The sequence below is a fragment of the Cyprinus carpio genome, chromosome B16 (assembly GCF_018340385.1).
Source record: "Cyprinus carpio isolate SPL01 chromosome B16, ASM1834038v1, whole genome shotgun sequence".
Lineage (NCBI taxonomy): Eukaryota > Metazoa > Chordata > Actinopteri > Cypriniformes > Cyprinidae > Cyprinus > Cyprinus carpio.
The window spans coordinates 9,203,033-9,226,907 of record NC_056612.1 but is presented as its reverse complement, the minus strand read 5'-3'; the positions used below and the strand labels follow the sequence as shown (position 1 = coordinate 9,226,907).

Sequence of the window (23,875 nt, the reverse complement as noted above, 5' to 3'; positions counted from 1 at the left end):
ATCATCCATCCACCCATCTATTCATCCCTCTCTCCCTCTGCATCTAAATAAATAAACACCAAGAAGGGAGCGAGGGAGACCAGGAGTGAAAAACTAGGACACTACAACCTGGGACCCATAGACCTCCCCCACACACAGACAGACTGACAGAGAGAGAGAGACAGGAAGGAGTGGTATACCGGCACACATTTAGGTAAAGGAAGGAAGGAAGGAAGATGTGAGGGATAGAGGAAGAGGAGGGTATAGATGTTCAGGAAAGAGGGGGTGGGACGAACCAGGCACTTGAGGGTGGTCACCGGCACTATAGTTTATTAATAATCCATATCAGATAAATCTTTTCAGTGTTAGACTTCAAGGAGGTGTGCAGAGGGAAAAAGACAAGGCTGAATGGAGATTTCTGCCCTTTTAAGCTGCATCTGCCTAATCAAAATGCTCCCGAGCTAATCACTTAGTTGATTTTACATCCCTCGCTCGCCGCTCCACCTGGGGCTTTTTTCGTGTTCTGTTCTTTTTGTTCTCTCACAGGCCCATGTTGGCCCGAGGGCTCGGTTATGGCATAGACAAATCACTCACTAACTGAAAATAAACTTACAACACACATATGTTAGTCTACTCATACATACAAGCAGATGTTAAAACACATGCAAGGGCTGCATGCAAATAGAAAACAACTATAAAAAATGAGATTGGGCAAATTTCATATGAAAGTTAAAATATGCCCTATTCACTTCAAAGGAAACAGGCCATCTCATACATGTATGTATGTGTTTGTCACAACCTATATATAGATAGACAGTTTTAGAATTTAATATTAGCTTGATAACATAAGTAAAATTATTTTGGGTCAAATAAATGCAGCCGTGTTGAGGAAAAATACTGCTTTCTGAAAAGCTTTTGAACAATAGTACACATATACAGTAAGTATATTATAAATAAATACACATAAATATTATACAAATTACAAAGAGCAAATTTTCTTTCTTGAAATGACTATAGGATGAACTATTCCCAAAAGCCTTACTGAGTGATTGAGCTGTTCACTTTAATTTAGTTTGACCCTACAAGTAGCATTCTCTTCCCACAATGCCATTTGAGGGCATTTGGAATTTGCCCACTGTGTCAGCGCTTTTATTCCCCATCATGCTTTGCTTCTCAGTGAGCACAGAGGGCCACAACAAAGGCGAGCGAGGGTGAAAACTATCCATTCACCCCTCATAAGAATGTAAGGAACATTTTCTCCTCTATTCATTCTTCTGTCCTCTAGAGAGCAGAGGAAGAAAAGGGTGGATCCTCCGGCGCTGCCATATCACTTACCTGTATGAATGGACACGGCTGAGAGAACAATGAGGGGCTTTCTTTAGTCTCTCTCTCTCTCTCACACACACACACACACACACACACACACACACACACTTACGTGTTTGAAAGGCAGTGTGATTCTAAAAGAGGTAGGGGACAAACACAATGGCCTCTCAGTTCCTGCATGGTCACCATTTAATATTCCCTTTACTCATCACTGACCAACTGAGCTGCGACTGACAGGTACTGTGTTAATGAATAATTATGTGTCATTTAGACAGGAATTCAATACAAACAATACAACCATCTTCATCAAATGAATTGTACTGGAGTGTAATGTGGCATAAGCTAGTAGTGATTATGATTCATTTCAGTGACTCAAATCTTTTGACCCTTACCTTAGATTATTTATAGAAAGCTACTTAAAAATGAGGAACGTTAACAGCCAAACAAATTAGATTCAGATTTGTTCCAAGACTTTCCATCAGTATGGTGTCGCAAGTAAGTGTTTTTTGTCTTTTCTGAAAAGATTCCTTCAAAAACACAGTAAGAATTATAGTTTATTACAAATAGTTTTGCAGGAATAATGTTGCTTATAAACAAGTTACAAGTTACAAAGGAGATCAATTTTTTCCTCCATTTTATCAACTTCTGGACTAACATCATTCGATGGAAGTGATTCATTCACTTTAAACTTTTGTTTAAAAACAGACCAAAACACAGAGACTGAATGTACATTCTTTGGTGACGCAGCATCAAACAATAGTCTAAATGCAGCAAATGCGTCATCTACACATCCTTACAAGCATTTTGACCTTTAATTGAGTCAAAAATTTATTTTCTCCACTGTCTTCACGTGTATTTTTCTCTTTCAGCAACAGAAAAAGAGCTGTTTCACTGACTTAACCTTCATGAACCATGTAATGTGACATGAAAAGAAAGAGACTACTGGGAAAAGGAAAGAGAGGTCAGACCCATTTTAAAAGAAATGGTGCAATTGGGAGCAAAAAAAAAAAAAAAAAAAAAAAAAAAGGCCCTTCCTTTAGAGGAGAAAGCAAAGGGCAGATGGAAGGAAAGACCAAGGCATGACTGCATTCAAATAGCAAAGAAAAATAGACTGGTTGCATTTGAAAGAATGATTTCACATGAAAGGTAAATCAGGATGAGAATCATGCCTGGGTTCTCCCGTCATAATAATAACTGCAAACACAACCGCCCGAAACTTACTCTGACTTGTAGAAAAATCAACTGTCCTGATTTTACAAAGCAAACTGGATTAAACCACGTCTAGCCAAAGTACACAAAAAAACAAAAAGAAACAGAAGAACAACTCAAGCTGAAGTAGAGAAATAAGAAAGAAAGAAAAAGACATGGCTAGAGAAATAATGAGTCAGAGAGGGGGAAGAAGGTCGCTGGAGAGTGACAGACTGAACATCTTAGCAGTCAGATAGACCTGTTAAGTGGACTGAATCCTCAAGATGGAAGAAGTGAGAAACAAGGGATAAAGAGGAAGAGGGGAACTGGTGGGAGGAAGGACTGCGCTTGTTTGTTAAATGGCATCACAGAGGGACGTCTGAAGGAACACAATGAGGATCAGAGGTCAGAACAAAGCTCAACCACCTGCTTAGAGGAAAACAAAGAAGAATGTTAAGAAAATATACCTAAAAATGTGTATGTTTGCATGCAAAAATTATGCTTTAAAATTAGGGATGGTTCACTCAAAATTGATCATTCTGTCATGCTCTAAACCTGTATGAGCTTTTTTCTGTGGAACATAAAATTAGATATTTGGGTCAATCTCTGACAAAATCTTGTTTTAAAATTTTTTTATATATATATATATATATATATATATATATATATATAAAAATGTACTCTTTATATTCATATATAAATTAAAAGTGACTCGAAGTGACATTATTTTTTTTTATAACTTGACAACATAACAACCTGAACTATCTTAACCCTGTCATAAAAAGGTCAAATTATCTGATATTTTAAAAGACTTATTGACCTTGCCACAAATTTATGAGGGACTTCAAGGGTCCAATCTATGATATAATTTCCTGTTTTATGTTTTTAAGCATGTTCCTCATATGTCTTGAATTTCAAGAAAGAAAGTCATGGGTTTGGAGTGACATGAGGGTGAGTAAACAATGATACAAAGTTGTATCATTAAATTCTATGCCCTTAATAAGTCACCTAGACAAGCTCCAGTTCTCCTTAGGAGAACAATCTCAGGAGAACTTATTTTGGGCAATTCACACACTTTTTCTTGGTTATTTTACAGTATCTCTTCAAATACACTGACCTTATAAAATACTACAGAGAACATATACTAGCATTCACCAAATGTACCCAACAGAACTCACAGGAGACGGGCAAAATTATCTTAAAGGTCACTGCAGTTTTTCTCTGACAGCTCGCTACGTTGGGCATGCTAATGACATTAGCGTTCTCTGAGGAGCGATGTGCCGCTTACACTTACAGGAATAAGATAATTCAGCTCACTGTGACTGAGTTGTAGTTACTGTATCTGGTATGGAATAAGGCTGCACAAAAAAAAAAAAAAAAAAAAACGAGGCCATTTCTGGCTGGCTCGGTTCCAGTCCGGCTTCCATCACGCGGTGGACTGGCATGACATCCTGTGGACCAGGTGCAAGGCCCTCAGGAAGAGGAGGAGAGGAAAAGACAATGATAGACAAGGGCAAACAGGCGCTAATGCCATCACTAACCACAACTGAGTGCAGGGATAAAGAGTGTGAAAAGGATGTGAAAGTGAAAAAAAGGACAGTAGGGATAGAACAGAGAGCGAAAAGTAAGTAAAAAAACAAGATCAAACGTCCTCTGGAAATGAGGGGCTATATTTCAGAGTGATGTCAGTCTGAAAGGGCAGAGGCTTAATGTCTTCAATAAGCCGTGTCGACTCGCAAGGGCATCGCTGGCCTTGCTGATCAATACAGGATCAATAGAGCAAAGCCTCGCTTCCTTGTCTGCCTCTGGCTAGCCGACTCCAGATGGACAAGCTAAGGACAGTGAGAAAAGAGGGAGGGGGAGAGGAAGGCCAATATTCTAAAAAGTATCGCAGTCACTTCATAAAACCAGTGAGGGAGAGACACCGAGGCTAATCAGAGGAAGATCTTCTGCGTGATTTGTGAACGGTGACCGGGCTACTGAAGGTCACATGCTTCGTTGCAGACAGCGGTTTTAATTTTCCCTCTTGTGGAGCGTAACGTGTGGCATAATGACACAATTAAAGACTGATGATCTGTCAACTATTGTTTTAATTATGGTTTTAACTTTAACACCACAGCTGCAGTATAACACCAATGACACCGAAGAAAAATATCATTGGAATCACTATCAGAATGATTTTTTTTTCCAGCTGATCAATGCTAAAAACAATTAACAGCCAATCTGAGGTTCATTTTAGCTCCACTTTCTAACCAATAAAAAGATAAAAGCGATTTTGAAAATAACCTTGACCGCAAAAGTTACTTATATTTCACCCATCACTCATAAGTCAGAGGTTGTTGTGTATGAAGCTTGTTTGTCAATGACTGATAAAAACATTGACAGCCAATCAGAATCTACCAGACTTTGAAAAACTTGAGTGTTCAGTGACAGATGACATCTCACACTTATAATATGCAGAACTTTAACATGTGAATGTCAATATAGTTGTTGTTTTTGGTGTGAATGAGCTGCAAATTTCCACACATTGTGACTGAGTCGTAATGTGTGTATGGGCTAAAATGGTACTGTTGGACTGAGACTTTTTTTAGCACTAGTCATAATATAATGCAATTCTCCATTGTGGGATTCAAACCCTGCTTATCCAGTTATTTAGAGGCACTGCTATCCAGCCAGACACGTCTTTTCATGCAACCTCGTCTCTCCACACTCCGCTGTGCCCAGTGTGCAAGAGCGCTTGCAGTGAGGAGTCCTGAAACCACAGGCATGCTAAATTCATGAGACAGCACGAGTGTGCTTTTAAAAAAATCCTCAGGAATCAAAACCACTTTCACCCCCCTTGTCCCTCCCTCTAAGAACCTCTTAGGACACACACACTCATTTTGCAAAAAGAAAAGAAGCCTTTCAGTTATTTCATCATCTGATGTTTCTGCCTCAAATGATAAAGCATCTGCATGTGTTAGAAAGACTCAGTAGGCATCTCATTTCAACTTGAGGACAAAAATAGGATATTTTCTTTATGATATTGTTTGTGAAATTGACAATTTGATGTCATGCCAAATTTCTCTGTCCCTCCAGGATTCATGCCAGTGAACCCATAATTAAGAAAATGTATTTAAAAATAGAGCTGGTTTTGATAAAGATTTTAGAATTCTATGTGAACATGTTGCACAAGCTCTCAATTCAATTCTGATTTGTTTCTGATTCATTTGGGTATATTTCAGTTAAAATGTCTATTTTATTTAAGACATTCTTTTCTGCTGATGCTGTAAATAATACAGGTCAGTGTTTTAAACTGATTCAAACTGATTACTCAAACTATTCATTATGTTTATAGGAGTCATTAATTTTGAACCAGACCTCACTGGTCGTGTTGTATATGTTTTTGATTAACTAAAAAGAATTGATTCATGATCACTCTGTAAATCAAATTAAACTTGTCACGTAGTATGTTGTTTTTGCATTCAGCCCGTGTGGACAATTGTGATAACTGTCCAATTGTGGACAGTCTGTTGAATACAATTCACAAACATACATTCATGATTGTCTTTTCTGTCCTGCTTTGGTTGTACAGAATAGAGCAGCTTGGCCATTCTACTAAATATCTACTTACATGTTCTATGGAAAATGAAAGTCTGTGTGGAACATGAGAATGAAATGAAGACAAATTTAATTTTGGGGTGAACTAATCCACTAAATTAAGAACGTTTCTATCAGGTTCATGACTAACCAAAGCTAAGTGAATATGGAGCCAGCAAACCAGACTGAGTAGCTACAGCATCCCAAAAAACCTTCAGGGTTGTGATGTTAATCATAAAACGAACTGGATGGGATTCTGTCTAGAGGGGATGAACACTCATCATGTCCTATTCCTTTTTATGCCATTTGGCTTCTATTTTAAAGAGGGCAGATCTGTGGTCATTTTCCTTATGAGTAGACATGACCTACTACAGCAATCTGGCAACCCTCGACATTCCCAGATCAAACTGGCAACCACACACCACATACCATGCTGATCTCCCAGCATGCAATGGTACAAGGAGGTAAACTCAGCCAGCATGGGATGTGATAACATGCTGCCGTATGTGCATGTGTCTCCCTGAATCAGGTTCCGTCTGCATTTCCTAGATGCATAAAATAGAGAACAATTTCGCCAAAATATCACATGGTGCTTTTAGAAGTGGATAAACCACAGCAAGAACAAAACCCTGCTTTCTCATTCCTCGCTGCCACTTTTGTTTCACTTCTCACCATCTTGTTGCAGCCACAATGGTCGGTTGGCTTTCCATCATCAGGTGCAAGACTAAAATATAAGGTCCAGTTAACTGGACATATCAACCCCATGAATCTCTAATACCATAAAAGCATTCTGAGATCTGACATCTGCTGCACCACTGAGAGCAGAGCGACAGAAAGAAAGTGACAAGAATAGAGCCAGACAGTCAGAAAAGAAACGCTCGAAAGAGCCTAGTCCTCTAAGTGCTTGAAGGACCAGTTGAGATTCATTTTCGAATGAATAGAAAGAGAAAAAGCCATTTTGAAAATAACCCTGACCACAAAACTTACTTTTATTATACTTAACCAATCACTCAGAATTCAGACTTCATTGTGTGCCGTGGATATCGTACAAACCTTTGAGGGAAACCTACAGTGTCCGTATTAGTGCAGGTTGATGTTAATTACAAGGTCAGTCATTGATTTCAGCAGACTGCATTCCCAGAGCTGCATGTCAAACACAGACCTGCGACAAGTGTTAAAAGCTTTGGTCCCCCAATCCACAAATCCCCCAACACTCATCCAACCTTATCTTTACAAGAAACCAGAATGAGACATCCAAAATCACTGTCAGCTCCCTTCACCCACATGAATGGTTTCCAAAAAGACTTTTAACAGTCTCCGGGCAACCATATTCAGAGGAAAAATACCTCATATACACCCCTAAAAATAAAGGTTCTTTATTGGCATGAACATCCACGGAACCTTTCCATTGCACAAAAGGTTCTCTATAGTGTTAATGTTCTTCAAACAAACACATAAATTGTTCTTTTAGCAACTGTTCACTCAAACTTTGGACAACCCAAAATGGTTCTTCTATGCAAAAACTCCCTTTTTCAACCTTTATTTTTACAAAAATACTGACTGATAAACTTGCATAAGAGTTCTCACAGTAATGAAACATTTTTAAATCAATGTTCTTTCCACAGTCTACCAGTTCTGTCTACTGCTACACCTCCTCCCACGTTCTTTCACCGACTCAGACGCTAATAAACAGCGTGGCCTTGAGGTCAGAATGAGGGGGGTGCAGGGGAGATTTGAATACACCAATGACAATCATCTCTCAAACAAAAGCAAGCGGATAAGGATGGCAATGGACGCAGAAACAGAGGAAGGGAGGGAAGGAAATGGGAGAAGATGGAAGAATGGAGGCTGAAAAGCTTCAGTTTCAGTGCGACTTTTGTTTACATGCTCCCCGGTATGTGGAACTGGTGGACAATGGAATCTGTCTTGCCCGTTTACTCAACACTTCTTCACTGTTTAACCCACTTGAGCCAGTGCTGTCGCAATCACTGCGTGTGCTTGTTAATGTGCGTCTGTAACTGCTGTGCTCACACAGTTTAGAATAAGGTCAGCTTGGAGCAGCCTAACATTTTCGAACTCCCTCCTCCTCCTCCTAAACACACACAACACCACTTGATGCATTCAGCCAGAGACGCCGCTACAGTAGCCCCCCTAACCCCGGCTTTCAATGAAAACACAGCGTCACCGTGGCAACGGGTTCAAGCATTTTTTGACCTGTGTTCACTAGGAGGGTATTATAACACAATCAGTAGTTTCTATTGTGCAGATCTCTGCTCCCTGTAGCCTACAATTCGGTCTGGAACTAGAAAGATAAACTGGTGCAAGTTTAACAATCATAAAACTAGCTTAAACCTGCTTCCTGTCCATATGGCTCTTAATTTCAAAAGCAACAAGGAGGTTATTAAAATAAAGCTTTTATATTAGCATGCTTGAAGTTGGTCTGATTGTATTTAATAGGCATGCAATGAAAATGAGTCTGCAGGGGCCACTGAGGCAAACATACAAAACAAAGCTTTGACCCTTAAAATATTTTGTGACTGCTGCGTATAAAGGCAAAAGCTCCCAGGACACTGAACTAAACGGATGCAAAGAGAAGGGGGAAAAAGAAAACACAAGGCCTGTTTGTATGTTTGCTTAAACGAGGCAATCATGACCCCTTCTTCTGCTGCTCTGTTCATAAATAAAAGAAATCCTTTGTTTCGTTATTCTAGTTTTCCTCCAGAAGTGCAGTCGATGTACTGTGAAATGGGCCCAGGCAGAAGTCCAGACCATGAATAAGTTAAAGGAGTGAATTGTTTTTTAAGTTACGACAAAGAACTGCATCCTGTGATGTCACAAACCTTCGATACATCATATCCTCCTAATGCATAATGTCATATACATACAGTGGTGGCCAAAATTATTAGAACACTGGTATTTTCATCAGCTAAAAAATCGTTTCAAGTCAGTTATTTCTATGTTTTGCTGTAGTGTGTCAGTAGGAAATATCAGTTTACATTTCCAAACATTCATTTTGCCATTAATTGTAATAATCCGGTGAGATTTTTCTTTGCACAAGGAGTCTGACAACAGCCAGTGCGCCACACAGAGATCTGATCTCATCATCATCCAGTCTGTCTGGAACGCCATGAAGAAACAGAACAACTAGTAGTAGACTAGTAGCTTTTATTTATACATTATTATATATATTACATAGCTTAATATAATATAAACTTCTTAAAATCAGCTGAAAAATACTTGACAGTAAAGTGACATATTTATATAAATATAGGCTATTTATATATTTATAAAAAAAATAATAAACTATTTTTAGCGTTTATGGCAACTTACAGTTAAACAGTGACAAGTTATATTGTAGCACTTTTTACAGTGTGTGCGCTCGGTTAGACACTCAAGCTGAGTTTTTCATGACACTCACACCAGCCCAGCTCGCTCGCTGTCAGGTGTAGTGCACCTGCGAACCGTGACACGGCCCCTGAATAATTAAACTGCAAAGACAATGAAGAGCCCCTCAATCTACGATCAAAAGGAGCTACAGTGCACGAGGCGTGCAGTGAAATATGACTAAACAATAGGCAGTGACGTCAGCCTATTTTATTAAAAGCTCTTTGATATTTCGGGGAATTAATGATTGACTGACTGTCAAATTAATTATATTATTAAAATTAAACAAAATGACGATCTGAAAGAGTGATTTTAATCTATAAAAAATAAGGGAAAATAATACCAAATTTAAAAATAGTAAGAAACACCCTGTTGCGTGATAGACGGATTGGACATTCATTTGTGTCCCTTCAGCTGGAAATAATAGGATAAGATGTGAAAGGAGAAAAGACGCCAAGGACGAGAGGAACCGAGAGAAATGTGGTACGAGGAAGAGAGAGCACTGAAGGACGACTGGATAATGTCCGTAGTTTCGCAAAAACACACACCTGTCAACACGTAAGGGGGGGTACACTTCCAAGACCACACCTAGAGAAACATGGCGCTTATCGAAACCAAACTCATACAATCTCCAGGGAAAAGAAACGAGATGCCAGATCAAACAGGCAAAGTTAATTCTCCCGTACTATAAGACACTGGGCTTGTTAATAAGCTTATTTGAAGATGAATATAGTCATCATGAATGTAGTCTGAGAAGCGCGTGCACGATTAAAGATTGACATCGAGTTGCGCAAACGCTTTGATTGTGGTTATCTATTAAAATGAAAGCAAAAGAGAACAGTATATTTTATAACCGGCAACAATCTTTTTGATTCCTTTTACTTTCTAAACATGATATGATATGTCTTACCTTGAATAATTAGGAGAATGAGAGCGCTTAACAGTCCTGGCATGGTCATCGGAGGGAAGGGTGGACAGTCCACCTTTAATAATTTGTCGGTTTTCCGCTTGTTAAACTCAGTCAGCTCAGAGTCGAAAAAAAAACAAGATAGTCAGATGGAGATAAAAACTGCTATGTGGTTCCTCTGGTTTCCTTCAATGTACGAGCGCAGAAACTTAATTGTAAAGTGCGTCGCTGTATTCAGCGCCTTCCTTTTGAGTTGGTTTACAATCTAGTGTCAAAATTCCCTTTTGAATTGTATGGATAGCTCAAGTCCTCCGAAACTGTGACGCGGCGTCCTGCGACCAGGTAAAAACGTCCTACAGGTGAATAAATATCCGGTGAGTGAGCCGGAGGTTTCGCAGACGAGGTTTCTCATCAAACCTGTCGCGCAGGGAGCGTGCTCTGTTGAAACTCTAGCAGATGCGCCGCTCTTTGGACACAAGCGCGTGATGTCATGCCACGTCACGCTGCATTTAAAGCCACCTAAAGTTCAGTGACCGCTTTGGTAACGAGGTTTAACGAGGTTTGACCATTGCACTAATTTTATGTTTAAGGCAAACAAACGATAATTTAATCAATTTGAAACAACTTTTCTAATAATAATGTGTAATATTGCAACGTAATGTAACAATGTAGCTAATATTTCTAATCCGTTCAAATGGGCTAGCTATTATACTTTCCTTTCTGAATATAGCCTAAGATAGTTTTTCGTGGGTTCCCGTTTCAACATATTAAAATTAACTCTGAGATTAGTTTCAGAAATGAGCTTAGTTTCTTGCTGGATTTGTATTTTTGGTTTCGTTTCCAGCTGAACGCAGATTCATTCATCATGAGGTTCGTGGAGTTACCGGGAATGCAAAGGAACAAGTAATGAGTGCCAGAAATATATTCTGGCCAAGTTTTGTTTCAAGTTGACGAGTTGTAGTAAATGAACTAGTACAAGTAGCTCTAGCGCTCCCCCTGCTGGTATTATGTAACTAAGAGCTATAATAATATATACTGTATATAATATGTAAGCAATATATATATATAATTTTTTTTTCTCAGATAGAAGGCAAAATAGAGAACAAATCTGTATGAGTGAGATCATTATGTCTGCTGAAATAGGTCTGTTCTGTATAGGCAGAATGCTTGATTGTACCTCACTAGTCACATTCAGTATCTGTCACGTCCACCACCCATTAAATCATAACCCAAGCAATTCTCTCTTTACTCATTCTCCCTTTCTTATTGTTTACACGGGGCCAATGACACGCACAGTACTGTGACTCTCATTAGCTGCTTTGCCCTAGTTTGCTCTCTCTGAAGTTTCTCTTCCCCTGGTCATTTACCAAGTCCATCCTTTCTCCATTTCAGTTTTCTTCAGTTTTATCTCTTTTTTTTTGTAGACCCTCTTTCATTCTTTAGCTCGGAGGTGATTAGGAGCTGAGCTGGTAATGGGACTTGGAGGTGCTGATTAGTCTGTTAGCTTTAATTAAAGACATTTTCGGGGATGTAAGCTGAAGACCATTTCTGATTAAATCTCTAAATCCTTTTTCTTATGCTCTCTCTCTGTCTTTTCACGAGCAATTCCCACAGTCGACTCTTGTCGACTCTTTTATGGACGACCAACTTTTCATATGATTTAGAGTTCAGAAATGAGCTTATTTGGTGTTATTTGTTCTTACATGTTCCTTGTTAAAGCCAGAGGCATAACTATGTGACTGCAGATAAAAGCATGGACTTATCTCATTATGATTATATGGCTGAATATAAATAAGTGTGTGCTCTGTTTTATCGGCCTCCATGTTTGTAAAATTGCTTCCGTTTTTTGTAAGTGTTTTGACATTTGTTGTGTTTATCAGCTTCTGTCAGATGTTGCTCTCTGCTCTTAATGTCGGGACTTTTTCCTGTCTTGTTCTTGTGGTCAAACGCAGAAAAGAAGACGTATTTGTGCACTTTAACTAGCTAACTATAAAGAATATGTTGCGTCCTAGCAGCACCATGGGAAAATATTTTCATGCTTTCATAATTATTTGTTCTGGTTCATGTTTCCTCATCTCTCCACTCATGGCAGGTATGAAAATCTATATGTGTGTGTGTAGTATTATTATTTTTATTTTTATTGTTATATTTCAAACTGATCTTTTATCTAATATATACATATATATTTAGAAAATGTTTTTTTTCCACCCACCTTTGGAATGTTTCTTCACTTTAGGTTGCCTGAAATAAAGTTGAACTTGAAACTTGAAAAGTTAAATTTCCAAGTATAATTAATTTAATAATATACAGAAAAATCAAACATACATTAGGGACTAGAAGCACTTAAGGGGATTCTGTGTTATCTTAATGAACCACTGAGACACTAAATTGCACTGGGCTTATATTCCTTGGCTGATTAACATAGATAACTGCAGCTTACACTACAGGGGTTCTCAAACTAGGATCTAGAGACCTCCACGTGGCTGAAAGGGGGTTTAAGGGGCTCTGCAAAAAATGTAGAGAAAAAAAAAAGATTTTACAAAATGTATGTAAAAAGACATACTTAATACAAAGTCATTTTTTATTCATTTTTAATCATTGCTTTCACTTCAGTACAGCATGAAGTATTGAAGTTGAAGCATGAAGTAGTTACCTCAATGAAAAATTCCATGTGTACTCTTCAATTATCTGTAACTTTCAGAGTATTCAGAGGCTGTAAAAATTACGCAGTTACCAAGCTGTTGGGGTTTAATGGAAAAGTAATGTAACTAGCCTAGTTACTATTGGCCGGGAGTAATAAATATATTACTTTTGAAAGTAATGAGTAATATATTACATTTTATGAGTAACTAACCCAACACTGTTGGTAAGCAAGTGAAATAATTCTAAATCTTGTATGGTGTGAGGGTGAGTACATTCATTTTCAGCTAATTTGAATGTTTGGGTGATATGACATGTTTTATTTATCTAAATGTAATGCTCTTTCAGTAAAAGAGTCTGAGTGACTTCTTGTGCCTAAAGAATCTGGTCTATATAGGTGATGTATGGAATGATGTGGTGATTGTACGTGAGAACACATCTGTCACACTGTCCTGCTTTGATTCACCACCCACATCTTCTGTACGGGTTACCTGGAAGATGATGTCAGCTAGGGAGGATCGCTGGTCATATTTGTTATCAGCCAACTGCATCGATGGACAAACAGATGGACGTGGCAGCATTATGTTTGGAGGCAGAATGTTTGGGATCTCTGCAGATGCCTCACTAACCTTCAGGGCCACAGCAGCTGATCAAGGACGCTACTCCTGTGTGATAGAGAAGGATGACAAGAAGCTACAGGAGAGGATTGTTCTTCTCAGCCTGATTAAATGTAAATCTCATAACTGCACCACAACGCGTTCTTCGTGTCTCAATGTGTCTGATATCTCCAGGTATTCTCTCCTTCTCTTTTGCAGTATCTGTCACTCCCACGCCCCCTGTCACAGTGAACAGTACTGTGAGACTGGCAGCTCAGGTGTCGCCCTCCTCCATAGCCTCCGGGGAACGTGGGTGTCTCCCTCAGGTGAACAGCTACACACTGAAATCTCCCACGGCACTGGCAGTCTGCTCAGCAAGCTGCCTCGCGTCACCAGTAAAGACAACGGAGTCTATACCTGCAGAATCCGTGTCCATGGTAACAGTGGCACGTCTATCTCGGAGCACCGGGTGAATGTGACAGTGAACGGTGAGATTTGGAGATATTTTCTGAAAACATGCCAGTCAGATAAGTTGCTTAGTCAATGTTATCTTTTGAAAGATTTGAAGGGATTTAATGTAGCAGATTTGTTTCTTCTTCTAGCAAAAAAAACAAAGTTTATACTTATTTTATTTAGAAATAGAAGCTCTACATACACTGTAATTAAATACATTAATGATAACAATAATTGTTTTAATTCTATGAGAATAAATCCACACCACAACTATAACAACAACGAGACAGGAATGATATTTTTAGAATCTCTATCGGAATTTTTTCCAGCTGATAAACGATAAAAACATTGTTAGTCAGAATCCAGGCTGATTTAAAGAGCTTGAGCATTTAAAGCAGCAAAGGATATCAGAATCAGAAATCAGAATCAGAAAGTATGTGCTTATAATAAGCACATATAACTGCAGTATGTGCTTATAATAAGCAGAACATAAAAATAATTGATTATCATTCCTGGTGTGAACAGGCCTTGAGGCTTAAATTGTGTCCGGTTTTGATTTACTAAAAATGTAATTAAGTTTATATATTTAGTCCTGTTCTTCGATTTATTTGGCCTTCCATGTGTGCTGATATTAGTCCGAATTTACTCATTTTGTTCACTTCTTCTCCATATAGTGGACTCAAATATCATTCACTGTATTGGGAACAGTAAATGAGTAAAACTTCTGTTCAGTCTTGAGACATTCTCTGTTTTTATCAGTATTTGCACATTCTAGTCTGTGCATTTGTGGATTTTCAGCAAACCTTTCTGTAGGTTACATCATTATACTAGTAGATGATGAGAAATGGCTGTCTTTATGTGTAAGTCATTTGAATCATTCACTCAACCAATTTGTTCAAATAACTGATTCATGGAATAAAACAAGACAGGCTGTATCCAAAAATATGCATATTTCTCTACTAGGAGTGGCAGTATGACCAAATGCGCCCACCTCTCTCGCGTACATAGAGTAAAATGAGTTCTCTTTCGTTGTTCATTGCTTTTCAACTGCTTAAAATCACTTGTTTTTAAACCACAAAGCGTTAAAAAGTGCAAATGATCAGTTTTTATCATAGAATGTAACTGCGATAGAGACAACAATCCAAAATGTCTATATATTAGGCAAAAAAATCAGTACATGAAAAGACTTGTACAGACCAAATTCACAGGATTCATAAAAGAGTAATGAAGAAAATTGGGATGACTTACTATTTACAGAGAGATTTTGAAGTGTGCATCCAGTTGACACTTTACTATCCCATAATGCAACAGGAGAGGATTTGTTAATAGGCGGGTCACATGACAATGACATCATGATTAATGTAGTACTGTACATCTGGGTTACATTTATACTACACAGTTTCAAACTATATAGAACATATATATTTTTTTTAACTTTCACAAAGTAATTACTTAAGAAGTACCCGCTCAAAGAGTTGTGATTTCACACGCAGCCGTTGTCTTTATGAGTCACTGAATCATTCACTTAACCAGTTCATTCCAAAACACTGACTAATTCAAGATCACACCACTACTGGGTTTTGCTCACATAAACAGTGAAAGATACTGTTTTGACTTTGTTTGGAGCTAGTTTCCCTGATGAAAAACAAAACGGAGTCTCTATTTACACTAAGTGCAAATAGCCCGCCTTGTTGGCAGAGGCTATTTACACTAACTCTGCCCACCAGCGTGTGATTGGGGTAGTCAACACTATAAACGACGCTTTATAAACATCACCTTCAGTGGCATAGATAGTTAAGTACATGCTTTTTGACACAATCGACCTGAGTTCGAGCCCACTGAAGTTTTTTTTTCTTTTCAAATCTCATATCACATTGGAAAGGCATTCATTTTCAATAAAAAATGAAGGAAATAATCGAAAAATTTAAAATAAAGTATGGGGTAGGTGTAGGGAGGGCTTTATTGTCCCAATAATGTGGCATACATTTAATAATTTGAATTAAAATGATGATTTACACTCAATACATTATTATTGTGTACTGTTTTATTATGTACTACAATACTAAGGTGCAGATAATTGCCACTATTTGCAATAAGTAGTATAAATAGCAGAAAATCCTGCTATTTTAAAGGGGTCATATGATGCGATTTAAAATTTTCCTTTCTCTTTGGAGTGTTACAAGCTCTTGGTGAATAAAGAAGATCTGTGAAGTTGCAAAGACTAAAGTCTCAAATCCAAAGAGATATTCTTTATAAAAGTTAAGACTCGTCCACGCCCCCCTGAAACGGCTCGTTCTAACACACCCCCACATATCTACGTCAGTATGTGAGAATATTTGCATAACGCTGCACATATGTTTACGCAAAGAAAGAAGGCATACCTTTTATTCTCGTTGTAGTAATGTTGTTGCCGACGCCATGTCGTATAGACGCTGTGTGTTTCACTGTGAAAGCGATACTACTTTTTTTTGGCCTTCCAAAAGAGGACGATATCCGGTTCGTCATGCCTGGAGCTGATCCGTGCTGGTCGCTGAGGAAATACATCAACTTTGCACTGTGGATCGCTGAATCTGCTTTCACAGTGGATGAAGCGGCGTCCAGCCGGGGGTTGTCACATGTGGTTGCTGCAAGACCAAGGTACGGTCCTTCGTAGAATCTGCCTGCCGCACCTTTTTCAAGCCGCCCGCCTCTGCTCACTCAAGCCAGCCACGGCTCACTCTAGGCCTCCAGCCTCTGCTCACTCAAAGCCACGGTGAGTTACGCTGTTTCGTTGAGAAAGTGAAACTACTTTGTTTTTGCCTTCCAAAAGAAAACACCACTAGAAATCTAGAAAATGTTTATATCACGTTTATAATGGGTTTTATGTTTTTGTTTCGTCGCTCCGGCCGGACAAGGCTTCACAATATGTTGAGAGGCGTAACATTTCCATCTCACGCTTAAGGCATTCGGCCAATCACAACGTGCTGGATAGCTGGCCAATCACAGCACACCTCGCTTTTCAGAATGACGAGCCTTGTGAAAATCGACGCGTCTCAGAAGGCGGGGCATAGAGGAGAAACAATAATGTACAGTATGTGGAAAATAATGTGTTTTTTTAACCTTAAACCACATAAACACATTTTATTACACCAAATACACAAAATAATGTTCTTTTTAGCAACATCATCCCCTTTAACACAGTGTAAACAGAAACTATAGCTATAGCACATTATTAAAAAAATACCACTATTTTCACTTAGTGTAAATAAGTGTAAAGTGAAAGTGACGTGACATGTGGCCAAGTATGGTGACCCCTACTCACAATTAGTGCTCTGCATTTATCCCATCCAAAGTCCACACACACACACACACACCGTGAACACACACCCAGAGCAGTTGGGGGTTCAGTGCCTTGCTCAAGTGCACCTCAGTCGTGGTATTGAAGGTGGGAGAGAGCACTGTACATTCACTCCCCCACCTACAATCCCTGCCGGTACGAGACTCAAACCCATAACCTTTGAGTTACGATTCTGACTCTCTAACCATTAGGCCAAGACTTCCCATCTTCTGCTATTTTCCCTTAGTGTAAATAGCATTGTTTTTCTATTTGCACTTAGTGTAAAGAACATCTATTACTATTTACACTTGCTGCCAAAACAAAAATAGACAGTAACTATATCATTGTGTCAAAATTCTGATAAATGTACATTTTATTAATATTCAATTCAAACAATGTTACAGATCTGAGACTACATTCATAAAAAAAGGAGAATATCTCAGCCTTATTATAAACAATGCCTAACTTTTTCTCTCTGTGTCCCACTATTTCTTTTTCTCTTTCAGTGAAAGCTGTGCTTTCTTTCACAGAGGTGGCACATAATAATGGTAATAGGCTCTTTTGTTACTGGATATTTTTGTATATAAAATGGAACCTTCCTTACATGCCATTTACCCAGCAGCCTATCTAGTCAATGAAACCTAAACATTCTCCATCAGGCTCTTTTAACTCACTAAATATTGATTTTTAATGAATTTATTATTTTTTATGTTGAATGAACACAACAATTAAATAAACTTTATCTATTTGTACTATTTGCCCCGAAACAAACATAGTTTGTTCTTCCCAAATGTTGTGTCAGCAAACGGTTAATCAGGGTTATTAAATCTGAGAGGAGAATGTTTCTGAAGAGCTTTCACTGAGCTTAATAACATAATCCCCATTTTCATGCCTGTCTTGTTTCTGATAGCTCCCCATATAACTATATACGACTTGTAATGTTCTATTCGCTTGACTGTGTGAAAATCAAAGAGGCTAAAATGACTAGCAGCACAGTGGATTACTATGTGGACGGGATCAATTTAAATTGAAAATACTGTTCTTGTATCACAGTCCATTTTTCACTTGTTTGGATTTTTGTTTTGCACTTTTTCTTGTGTTGAATGAATCTCTTGTCTCCCCTGGGTCACTTTACCTTTCTCCACTACCCTGTGTCCTCTGGAGTCCCAAGGTCTTTGGCAGCCCTCTCTAGTTCACAGGTCACTTTAACATGTCCTCCTGTCCTTGGTGACTATGTGCTGCTCTACTGGGTGCCTTCTGATGCAAAACAAAAGATGCTCATATTCCAGTTTGACCGCTGGAGGCGGAGCTACACCAACCAGACCAAACCCCGCCTACATTTGATAGACCCCGCCTCTCTGGCAGCTGCTGGGAACTTCTCCTTCCTGTTAAGCCCGGCCCCGAAGGATGGAGGACTCTACACGTGCAAGGTCTTCCTGGATGACAAGGCTTTCAGTCAAGCCAACAGACTGAGTGTTTTGCATGGTAATATTTTTTTGTATACATCTAAGTCACAACACTTTTTTGACATGGCATATATAATGGTTTCTGGTGCCTGATATTTGATGTAATACAGGAATCTCTATAAAATAATTTCAAAACAAACACCAGCACTACACTGCCATTTTGTGATATTGCAAAGGAATCATTTTATATATATATATTACAAGTGTATTATTATTTAAATTATAATTAAATTATTTATTTATTTAAATCTATATTATAACATTAATATGATATTAAAGTTGGCATGTAACAGAAATCTTTTCTTCCTTATTGTGAACAAAAATGAAGACCAGGAAATTGGTTGGATTATTGTTGATTGCTAATTATGATTGAAGATTATGAGGGCACATTAATTAAAAACAATTATCTGCACAAATAAATACTTCATGCTAAATCTTTAAATATAACTTAAAAAATAAAATTCTGTTGTAATTTACCTTCATCAAACCTGTTTGGTTTGATACATTCTTCTGTGCTCTTTTTGTTGCTCAACTAAAATAAATTACTTCCAAAAAAAAAAAACATGAAATTATAATATACAACTCTATATTTCTGTAGTCTTCTGATGTCAATGATACTTTGAGTGATGAACCAGACTAAATTTAAATTGCTATTTGTGTTTTGTTGTCATTTGAGTCAGTGAGTTTATTCAGAATCATTCGGAACAGTTTTCTTGAATGGATCAGAGATTAATTAAAACTACTGAAAGAGGGTGTGGAAATAATAACAAAATGTTTATTCTTCTGTCAACTTTTCCTTTCAAAACATTTCACATTTAGTGATTAAACACTTATTATCAGAGAGTGCGCATTAGAACACTCCTTCACTGACTCTTAATGATGCATGTTCTTGCATCATTGCTCTTGGATTCATTTTATAATTGCACAGACGAATCTATCAATCACAGTAATTTAGCATGCAAGAGTCAATCAGTCAGTGTCTTGACTTTCATCTTTCTCTCCCGTTCTTAATCTGATCTCCCCCTGTTCTTACTTTAATCTCTTTTTCTCCTTATGTCCTCCCCACTCTCCTTTTTCTCACTCAATTCTTTTACTTTTGTTTCTTCTTTCTATATATATCTCTCTCCCCTCCCTCTCTCTAACGTAATGTTTTTTAGTAGGCCTCATTACAGATCTCATTATGTGTAATTACACCTGCCCCTTGCCGCTGACAATTCTGTGGGTTGTGGCATTACTGTGGAAACCACCGAGCTCAATTAGCTCAGGATTGATACTGCTTTGAGTTTGAGGAGACACTGTACATCAGTCACAGTCAAGCTCATCTGACCGGCTACACCCGGCTGTTTAATAAATATATATCATTTTAACCCTTCGCGTTCATTTCTCCCCTCTCATCATCTGTTTGTCGGTTTCCCCCTCAGGATACACCAAGTCATCCCTCACCACTCGGGAACTGAGTTGTTTGTACTCTGAGCGATGTCAAGTTGAAGCTGTAAAGTGGTCATATGTTCAGGATCCCAGACGCTCTCTGCAGTCATTCAATGTTATGTGCCGGACCACAACCTCTGTAGTGCTCCCCGTGACCAATGAGACAGCTGGACAGTATGCATGCACTCTGTATCTGAAAAATGGAAAATCAGTGCAATATATGTTCACCGTCACAATGGCCAGTATAGGTGAGAGAAAGTGTGTGCTATTCTTCTCTCTCTCTCTGTCTGGCTCTTTTTTTTTTGCATCTCGCTATTTATTTCTTGCTGTAAATTCTTTAAGTCAAGGTGTCAACAGTCGGGAAATGGTCAGATTGCAGGTGAATATTTATTCCATTGAGTTATTTTTGTTCTGTGTGATAGACCTTCTGTGTTTCATTGAATTTAATGAACCAGTAACAAGAACATTAGTGCAATCACGTAGGTCACCAGAAAGGTCACATACCATACTGTAGCACAATCATGTGCGAGCCCCTTGACCAATCAATTTCATGAAACCTAACCCCATCATAATGGATTATTTAAAACATGGCTGGTGAGTCTCTGGAGCAGCACGGTGCAGAAAATAGACCTTCTGCAGAATTCTGCTGTTAAAGGGATAGTTCACACAAAAATGAAAATTCTGTCATCATTTACTCATCCTCATGTTTTTCCAAACCTGTGTGAATTTCTTTCTATTATTGAACATGAAAGGAGAAATTTTCAAGAATGTACTGGTAGCTCAGAACTAGAGGTGCATTTTTAAAAGTGTTTTTAGAACGCTGTGTCATGTGAGAGACACTGCAAAAGATAGAAGTCACAAGTGCACATCCATCCAATGCATGTTTACACAGAAAACAATGGAAAAGCAGCACAGTGGAATGGAAAAAACATGAGATGCGGGGTACTGGAAAAAAAATGCTTGAGTGTTGCATTTTAAGAATGCCATGTGATACATGAGACACTTAATCAGACATGTCTAGTGCAAGTTTACATAGAAAAACTATGGAAAAGTGGAAAGCAAAAAAAGAAAAAGAAACATTTTGTGTGAACAGCCCCTAAGGGTTGTCCGTAAAAGTCTTCTGAAGTCATAGCTTTGTCTGCTTCACAAATCCATTTCAAATTATTTATTCATAAATCCCTGCCTCTGTCATTTAATTTGCCAAAGAGGGATAGAGCAGATGCCCATATTTTCAGTAAATTACTTAAATAATGAAACAAATGATGACAAAAATTTTATTTCTAGGTTCAGATGCAAAAAAAAAATTAAATTCACAAATGTTTAAAACATTATTACTATTATTTTTACACAGTTATTTATTTTTTCCTGAAGTTTAAATCATGATTAGAGGGTATTTCAAAGACAGCAGTGTCATCAAACATACAACATGCAGATAACAGTGAGACTGAGAGCGGGTAGATAAGAACAGCACCATTCATTGTTTGCATGAATGATGTCACCTCACCATATGCAAAACATATTTTGTTCATGTCTCTTCCTCATCCTCCATATCTCTTCATCCTTCCAATACATGCATTCAGGGATATTTAAATACTCATTACATCATGTCTACTGTTGGTATCATTTGTTTCTTCCGCTTTTGCTGTGTTTGCATCTAAAGTTACATACGCTGTCCCACTATTTTATTTTATTTTATTTTATTTTATTTTATTTGATTTTATTTGATTTTATATTTTTCTGGAATTAATTTGTACATTTCTAACCACTCCTGTCTACTCAACTCTTATTGAAGAGCCAACATTTTCTCCAGGGTCTACACTGCCACCTGCAGGTGAGTTCCGACACACACACACACACACACACACATTGAAGAGCAAACATTTTCTCAAGGGTATACACACACACACACTTCTGCACACTCTCTGATGGGTAACCTAACTTAGCGTTTCTTTTTCAGTCTTCCTCACACTCCCACCAACAGGAGATGTTTCAGCATCCTCTCATGTTTCCACCTTCTCATTCCTCCTATTTCTGATCCCTCTGATTGCCGTAGCTGTTGGGGGGTTGCTATGGAGACAGGGCTATTGCGTCACCTGTCAAAGTAAGGCCCTGCATTTGTCTTTTCCCCCCCTGAGTCTGTCCATCAAAGATCTGAAGGCTGTCAGTTCACCCTGGCAGATGTTGATGGACAGAAGCCCTCATGTGTCTGTGTTCACGTAGGTGTCGAGCAATCACCGTCTCACCACTCCGGAGAGGCGGAGAACATCTATGAAAATCCTGATGATCTAAGACAGGTGATTGAAATGCACAGCACCTCCTTCTCTCCCTCTATTTCGCTGTTTCTCCTTCTCCCCCTGCTGTATTATTAAATCTATTTTTACTACTCCTTCTTTCTTTCATTCTCTCTCTCTCCTTGTCATTCTTTCTCAATGTATATCTATATCTGCTCTATTATTAAATCTATTTCTCCCTTCCTCTTTCTCTCCCTCACTTCTCCCAGCAGACACCTCCCCAAGACGCAGTCTACATGGTGAGTTATTATAGTCCTTCTCAGCCAGAGCAGTGAGTAATTGTGTGTCTGTGTGTGTCTTCCAAAAACCAGGTCCCAACATTTTACAATCTGTTTGACAGTGTGTGTACTATATGTGTGTGTCCTCCCAGTTGTGTCACGCCTGCATTAGTGATATTAGCAGATCAACGAATCAAACCTCTGCCAAACTATAAATCTGAGACGTCTCCGCCCTTCTGATCCTTATCCCTGTTTGTCTCTCTCTCTAGGATCTCAAACCCACGGGTGAAATGGATGTATATAAAGAGTTAGATAGGTGAGACATGATTGGTTGCAGGTCATGTTGGGGACACGGTGCAGGCGCATCATTGTTCATGTGCTCTTTCTGTATTAATCATCCTGATGATATTTTCCTTCTCTATGTGTGTGTGTGTGTGTGTGTGTGTGTGTGTGTTTCTTTTCAGATACAACCAGTGCTGTGGTTGAGTTTATTAAACATTTACAGTGAAACTGTATTTGAAATAAAACTTAATATGTATATGTGACTTGTGTCTTAACTTATGACATTTAATTTTTTTGTTACTAGTATGGCACTGCTTCAAAAAACTGCTGTTTGGATTTTCAAAAACCTTTTCTCATTTTGTGTTTTTGTACTTTTTCATATATTTTTTGATAGCAGTTTTTTATAATGTCAATAATAGTACACCGTAAGAAGGAAATATGTGGGGGAAAGGGGTATGCAGGTAAAATAAGGATATTTTCACTTAAGTTTATAGACCTTTCTTTTAAGCCCAAAACACAACACAAACATTGCATAATTCGCAGAAAACACCTAAAAAAAGTCTGTAAATTTAAAATGGTTGCCAGTTTATGTATTATATACATATTGTTTCTTGTACAGTTACATTAAACTCATATAGCAAATACTTATCAACAACACAATTATGAAAATGAAATATTTCATAAAATACTGATGTAAAAATATAATTCTTATTTGTTATAAATATTTATTTTAAAATAGCATTTGTTTATAATAAAAATATTTATTCAGTGTCAAAAATAAGTATATAAATATGTATACATTAATATATCATGATGTGTTTC

The 23,875-nt window shown here is 38.1% G+C and overlaps 1 protein-coding gene and 1 pseudogene across 3 annotated transcripts in view; one reads left to right on the top strand and one right to left on the bottom strand.

Annotated features, from left to right (window-relative positions):
- The window catches only part of LOC109054052 (nectin-2-like), a 65,109-nt gene extending 54,258 nt beyond the window's left edge, over window positions 1-10,851 (bottom strand). For 2 of the 3 annotated variants that reach the window (XM_042740560.1, XM_019071365.2), the window contains exon 1: window positions 10,367-10,851. In XM_042740560.1, coding sequence (XP_042596494.1) covers window positions 10,367-10,415 — 49 coding nt within the window. In that variant the 5' untranslated portion in view covers window positions 10,416-10,851. The remainder of the gene's footprint in view (window positions 1-10,366) is intronic. The other variant, XM_042740561.1, reaches the window with a different exon arrangement.
- Window positions 10,852-12,196: 1,345 nt separating this feature from the next.
- LOC109054053 lies at window positions 12,197-23,309 on the top strand (annotated as a pseudogene).
- The last annotated feature ends 566 nt before the right edge of the window (window positions 23,310-23,875 follow it).